General features: G+C 47.9%; 1 protein-coding gene across 4 annotated transcripts in view; it reads left to right on the top strand.

The window, feature by feature from the left end:
- The first annotated feature begins 5032 nt into the window (after window positions 1-5032).
- Window positions 5033-6000, top strand: part of LCOR (ligand dependent nuclear receptor corepressor) — a 116623-nt gene continuing 115655 nt past the window's right edge. Inside the window, exon 1 of one of the 4 annotated variants that reach the window (XM_036336464.1) lies at window positions 5033-5181. In XM_036336464.1, coding sequence (XP_036192357.1) covers window positions 5085-5181 — 97 coding nt within the window. In that variant the 5' untranslated portion in view covers window positions 5033-5084. Of the gene's footprint in view, window positions 5182-5735; window positions 5880-6000 lie in introns of those variants that run through there. The other 3 variants (XM_036336467.1, XM_036336462.1, XM_036336463.1) reach the window with 3 other exon arrangements.

Genomic DNA, 6000 nt, shown 5'->3' with positions numbered 1-6000 from the left:
GTTGGTGTGTGGCTTAGTGGCTAAAGTGCTGACCCACACACTGAAGGGTCTTGGGTTCCATTTCCGGTCAAGGGCATGTACCTCGTACCTCGGTTGCAGGTTGATCCAGGCCCTGAATGGGGGCATGTACAGGAGGCAACCAATCAATGTGTCTCTCTCACATGGATGCTTTTTTTCTCTCTCTCCCTCTCCCCCTCTTTCTCTCCCTTCTACTCGCTCTAAAAAAAAGAAAAAAAAATTGATGGAAAAAAATATCCTTGGCTGAGAATAAAAAATAAAAAATGAGGGTCAGAGAATTGAGTGATTTGTTGAAGGTCATAAAACAAATTGATTACCACAAAAGATGAAGAATTGATTTCAAAGGTTTAATGATGACTGGTATCCTCAACTTTCTGAAAGGGTGATAGATCTAAGAACTGACCGATAGACTTTTTCAGAATTAATAGTGTCAGACACTATGAAAAAGATTTTGCACAGCAACATCATTATCTGTTTGGAACACCTCGAGTTTATTGGCATCATTAACACTGCTTCCAGGAGAGCATCTGTCAAGAAGAATCTGACTGAGAGAATAAAAGCTTTCAGAGAGATCTACAGAGTAATTTTCAAGAAAAGTTCGACGGGGAAATTTTTTTTTTTATGCTAAGGTGACATCTACTACAAGTAACATGTGAAGATTATGTTTTCTTTTTTTAAACTGAATGTGAGAAAAAGATTGAGATGTCATTCATCACTTTAGTGTACTTATTTTTCCTCTTCTGAATATGAGATGTCACCCATTCTATGAATAGATGAACTGTTCTTTGTTTTATGTTGTGCTGTATCTACAGTATTTCAAGTACTCCACAGTGTGTGCCTTGGAATTTGTTATTTCTGCATTTCAATTGATTTGAGAAGAACTGTTATTGGATCAATAAGACAGTGCTTGAGAAGAAATTATAGACCTGTGCTGCAGGCAAAATAATGAGTCGTAAGCATATGTAATTATATAAGACATTCAGGATAGCATAGTTTTAGTGACAAATAACAGTGCTTAAACTTTTGAAAAGGCATTTAACTTGATCTTTGAGGCACTACATAAAAAAGAGAAAAACCAAATTACTGGAATCTCTTGAGTTCAAATTCTTCCAACTATCTGTTGTATGAATTTGAGTAAGTTATTTAAACTCTATGTGCTTTATTTTCTCCATCTCTAAAATGAGATTAAAAATAGTACCTATCTTACAGAATTGTTTTAAGTATTAAATAATATATGAAAGGGTCTGGCCGGCGAGGCTCAGTGGTTGAGCATCAACCTATGAACCAGGAGGTTGAGGTTTCACTCCAGTTCGGGGCACCTGCCTGGGTTGTGGACTCAGTCCCCAGTGGGGGGTGAGCAGGAAGCAGCCAATCAATGATTCTCTCTCATTATTGATGTTCCTATCTCTCTCTCCTTTCCCTTCCTCTCTGAAATCAATAAAAATACATTTTAAAAAATAATAATATAAGGAAAGGAAAGTGCTTAGCTCAGGACTTAGCTTGGAGTTCCCACTCAATAAATAGTAACTCCTATCATTATTCCACAAATTCATATGTTACTCTGATTTTTCCCCCTAAACTGATAGGTACTTAAGATGTCTGTATTAATTTTTACAGTAATAGTTACTATGTTATCTACAAGGAACGTAATTAAGATTCACTCACAATGATGAAACTACTCTTTATGATAATGTAGTATCATATCATATTCAATATTCCCAAAGGCCAGCGTTGGAAGACCACTGCATAAAGAATGAGCAGATGTGAATTCTATGCCCAGCTTTATCTGCTCTGCTTCCATCCTTGAAGTTGGTCTAAATCTCCAATGGCTCTGCACCTGCATCTTTAGGCCCTTGAAAATGACTTAGCCTTGGAGTCTTAGGGTCACTTCTGCTCACAATTAGTTCATTGACCAGAACCAGTCACCCATTTGTTTGTGTAGCTGGCACATAGTAGGCTTTGAATAACCAATCTTTTAAAAGATTAAATGGAAACAAGTTTGAGCGTTTGCTCAGTCGGTTTTGTTAGATGGGCAAAATGGGTTTCGCAATGCCCATTTTGCTAAAGCTCAGCAAAGATATACAAGTACTTTCTGTGATTTTACCAAACTTTCTTTTACTTATTTAAAATTTTCCTAAGGACTTCCTTTGGTTTTAAACACTTTTATTTTCCCTAACTCAGATGCATTTTATGCCCTTTCAGGTTTCAAAAATGAAAACACATTTTCCATGGAAACATCCTTCCTTTGCTGCCTACTTATAAATAACTCCTCTCTGGTGATTCTCCCTCCCCCCACCCCCTTTATAGTCTCCTAATAAAGATAAAAGTGAACTGCCTGTTTGGTTTTTCCTGAAAATCGGATGAACAAAATACCATTTGTTCAGGTAAATATAGATCAGCACAGAATATGATATCAAGGGCTATGAAAAAAACCACTTTTTGAAAATAAAAAATATCCCTGCATCCTCTTGAAACTGTTAACATATATTTTTTAAAATTTTCTAATTAATACATTTCAACTTTAAGCTTTCTTTCTTTAAATTTTATTTTATTGTTATTTTTATTGATTTCAGACAGGAAGAGAGAAGGAGAGAGATAGAAACATCAATGACGACAGAGAATCATTGATTGGCTGCCTCCTGGATGCCCCACACTGAGGATCGAGCCTGAAACCTGGGCATGTGCCCTGGCCAGGAATCGAACCCGTGAACCTCCTGGTTCATAGAACCACGCTCACCCAAGGATATCTTCCCATTGATTTTTAGAGAGAGGGAAAGACAGAGAGAAATATCGATGTGAGAGAAACACATCGATTGGTTGCCTCCTGCAGGAGCCCCAACCGGGCTCCAGTGGAGGAGGAGCCTGCTAAGGAGGTACATGCCCTCCCCAGACTCTGGTCTGCAGGCCAAGCCTCTATCTCCTGAGCAGAACCTGCTAGGGCATTAAGATCCTCTTAATCTCTGTGAGACTAAGAGATTATGTTGGAAGTATTACCATTGGTTTCATTACTTTTAAACAAAATATATGGGGTCATTGGAAAATACATTCATTATTAATTTTTTTATAGTTACATGTTTTTCATTTATTTCAAACTTTATGAAACATAACTTCCTCCAAAAACCATAGAAACTTGGTTAAAAGTTACAAGACTCAAACCTACCACCTAGCGGTGAAGAAAGGAAGTTTCAATCTTTTATATCATATTTGTGCTCTCCCCTCACCACTTAGGACACTTTTATGTACACAGAAATTCAATACTTCATGACTTAATAGCTTGTTCATTTGGCAGTACTCTTAAGTCAGTGAAGTATTGTGGAATTCTGAGAACTGGGGAAAAAGTCATTGGTTTTTAATATTTGGGGGCCAGAAAGTGCTTTTCTATTCATACATCTCAAACCATTCCAACCCAAGAGGCCCACTCTCTTTATGGACGGACGTCCCCGTTCCACAAGTTCCTGGTTCAGAGAATCAAGACCACTACCCTTGAAGAGACATAAATCAATGCACCAATGGGATCCCTGATGCCAAGTACTTAACTGATTTGTTTTACCTGCTACAATAATTAAAATTAAGTCTCCACATTTAAATTTACATATCTAAAAGCAGGAATGCGCCGTCTTTAATCTTAAACCCCGAAGGTGAGGAAGAGCCAGCATTCCAAGGTACTGGGCCTATTGTTAAAGAGGGATCTATTTTCCGTTGTTTTTCTTTTGCTTTTGTAAACCCTCCCTCCAAGCTCCCCCTCCCTCCCCAGCCCGCCCGCCTGTCTCCTTTCCCCCTTTCATTCTTCTCTTTTCACTTTCAGGTAACAGTCAAGTAAGTAAAGGCCAGCATTATGTTGGCACGGAATAGCTAGTGCCCTACCCAGGATTATTGAACTTTTCCAGGGTTCCACCCGAAAACCCCCTTCGAAAATACTTCTTTTCCAGTCTTTCCTGAAAGACGGAATGGAGTCCTTTCCAGCACTCTGCCATAAGTATTGTTAATTAAGCCTTCTTTTCAAACGTCATTCTCACTCTAGCACAGTGGTTCTCAACCTTCCTCATGCCGCGACCCTTTAATACAGTTCCTCATGTTGTGGTGACCCCCAACCATAAAATTATTTTCGTTGCTACTTCATAACTGTAATGTTGCTACTGTTATGAATCGTCATGTAAATATCTGCTATGCAGGATGTATGTTCATTGTTACAAATTGAACGTAATTAAAGCATAGTGATTAATCACAAAACAATATGTAATTATATATGTGTTTTCCGACGGTCTTAGGCGATCCCCAAAGGGGTCGCGACCCACAGGTTGAGAACCGCTGCTCTAGGACCATGTTCTCAAACCCCCTTCCACACAACACTGGAGGGGTTCTTAATTTGTCAACCTGAGAATTTTACCGATGATCAGTCTTGCTAGTAGAAACCACTGGTTTTTCTTTTAAATTAAAACGCTTGATTTCAGTTTTTACCGGACTTACGAAGGTTGTGTAAGTCTTCCAAGGACCTAATAACATGTATCCTTTTATCTTTTAAAACTTCAGGGCTCAGTGCCTCCACGGGCATCGGGTATTTATTCTGAATTTTGCTTCTTAAACAGGCTGGTGGGAGGAGCAGTTTCGGCCGAGAAGTTCTGAGGACCAGTTACTCGAAACTTGCAACAGTTGGTGCCTGGCCACAGGCGGGCTGGACGCGGTAGATGGGACCCGTCTGAGAAACAAAAAGCCCCGGGAGGGAAGGCAGGGGCAGCGGCGGCCTGGAGGACGGGGCGGCGGCGGCGACGGCGGCGCGGGCGGCGGGGCGAGCTCCGGCCGCAGGAAGGCGCCTCGCTCGGCGGCGGCGGCCACGGCCAAGGACCGCGGGGACCGCAGCCCGGCCGGCCGCGCGCGCCGGGCGGGCGTGCCCCCAGGTCGCCTCCCGGGCCACGCCGGGGCCACCGCGAGGTGAGACCGGCCCTGCCCCCGCGCCGCCCCCGGCGGGAGGCGCGACGCCCAGGCCGCGGGTGCGTGCGCGGCCCCGGGCGACGCGGCTGGGCGTGCGCGGGGCCGCGGCGGAGGCTGGGCCGGGCGGGCGGCAGAAGATGGCGAGGGTGTGTAGGCGGCAGCAATGCTCCGTTGAGAAGCGCGGCTTTCGGCAGGAACTGGACTCCTGGCGCCACAAGCTCCTCCACTGTGTCGGTGAGCTCCTCCTCCGGCCGCCGCCGGCCCCCGGGCCGCCCCGCCGCCGGCCGCCCCGGACGTGGGAGGGAGCCGGGGCAGGCATTGCTGCTCGGCCCGCCCGCCCTCTTTGGCTCGGGCGTCCCCCCTCCCCCACCCCCCGGAGTGCGGGCGCGCGACCTCCGGGCGGGCTCCCCGGGCTCGGGCCGCGGCGCGCGCCGGCCCCTCCCCTCGCGCACCCTCCCGGGCGGGTTCTCCGGCGGGGGAGCGCGCCGTGCTCCCCTCCTCGCGGGACCCCTGATGGTGGAGGCTCGCCCCGCCGTGCTGACACTTGGCGGGGGTCGCCGCCGCGCGTCTCGCCGAGCCCAGCGCGGAGCCGGACCGGGCCGGGGGGTGGGGGGGGACCTGCTGGGCCGCCGCGCACCCCCGTCCTCCGCTCCCGGGGGCGCCCTCCTCTCCCCGCGCCGCCCCTCCCCCACGCGCGTCAGCGGCGCGCGCCCCCGGCCCCACGTGCACGCGCGGCGGGCGGGCTGGCGGGCGCTCGGGCGTGTGCGAGGCGTGAGGTGGAGATGGGGGCGGAGGGAGCCGGAGCTGTCACAGGCCCGGGGTCCGCCTGACCGAGCCAAGTGGGGTGTCATGGCCGCGGGGGGCAGCGGCTGCATTTCCTCAGCGGGCGGCGGCGGCGGCGGCCGGGGGGTTCATCCTCGACGCTCGGGTCGGTGTGTGTGTATTTGTGTTCGGTGTGTGCACGGCGGGGAGGACGGGGGTGGGGAGGGGGGGGTGGGACCGGGTCCGACCGAGAAGACTAGTCGCTCTTGTCCCCTCCCGGGGGGTGTGCCG

This window comes from Myotis myotis, unplaced genomic scaffold (assembly GCF_014108235.1).
Source record: "Myotis myotis isolate mMyoMyo1 unplaced genomic scaffold, mMyoMyo1.p scaffold_m19_p_15, whole genome shotgun sequence".
Lineage (NCBI taxonomy): Eukaryota > Metazoa > Chordata > Mammalia > Chiroptera > Vespertilionidae > Myotis > Myotis myotis.
This window is presented reverse-complemented; position numbering and strand designations above follow the sequence as displayed.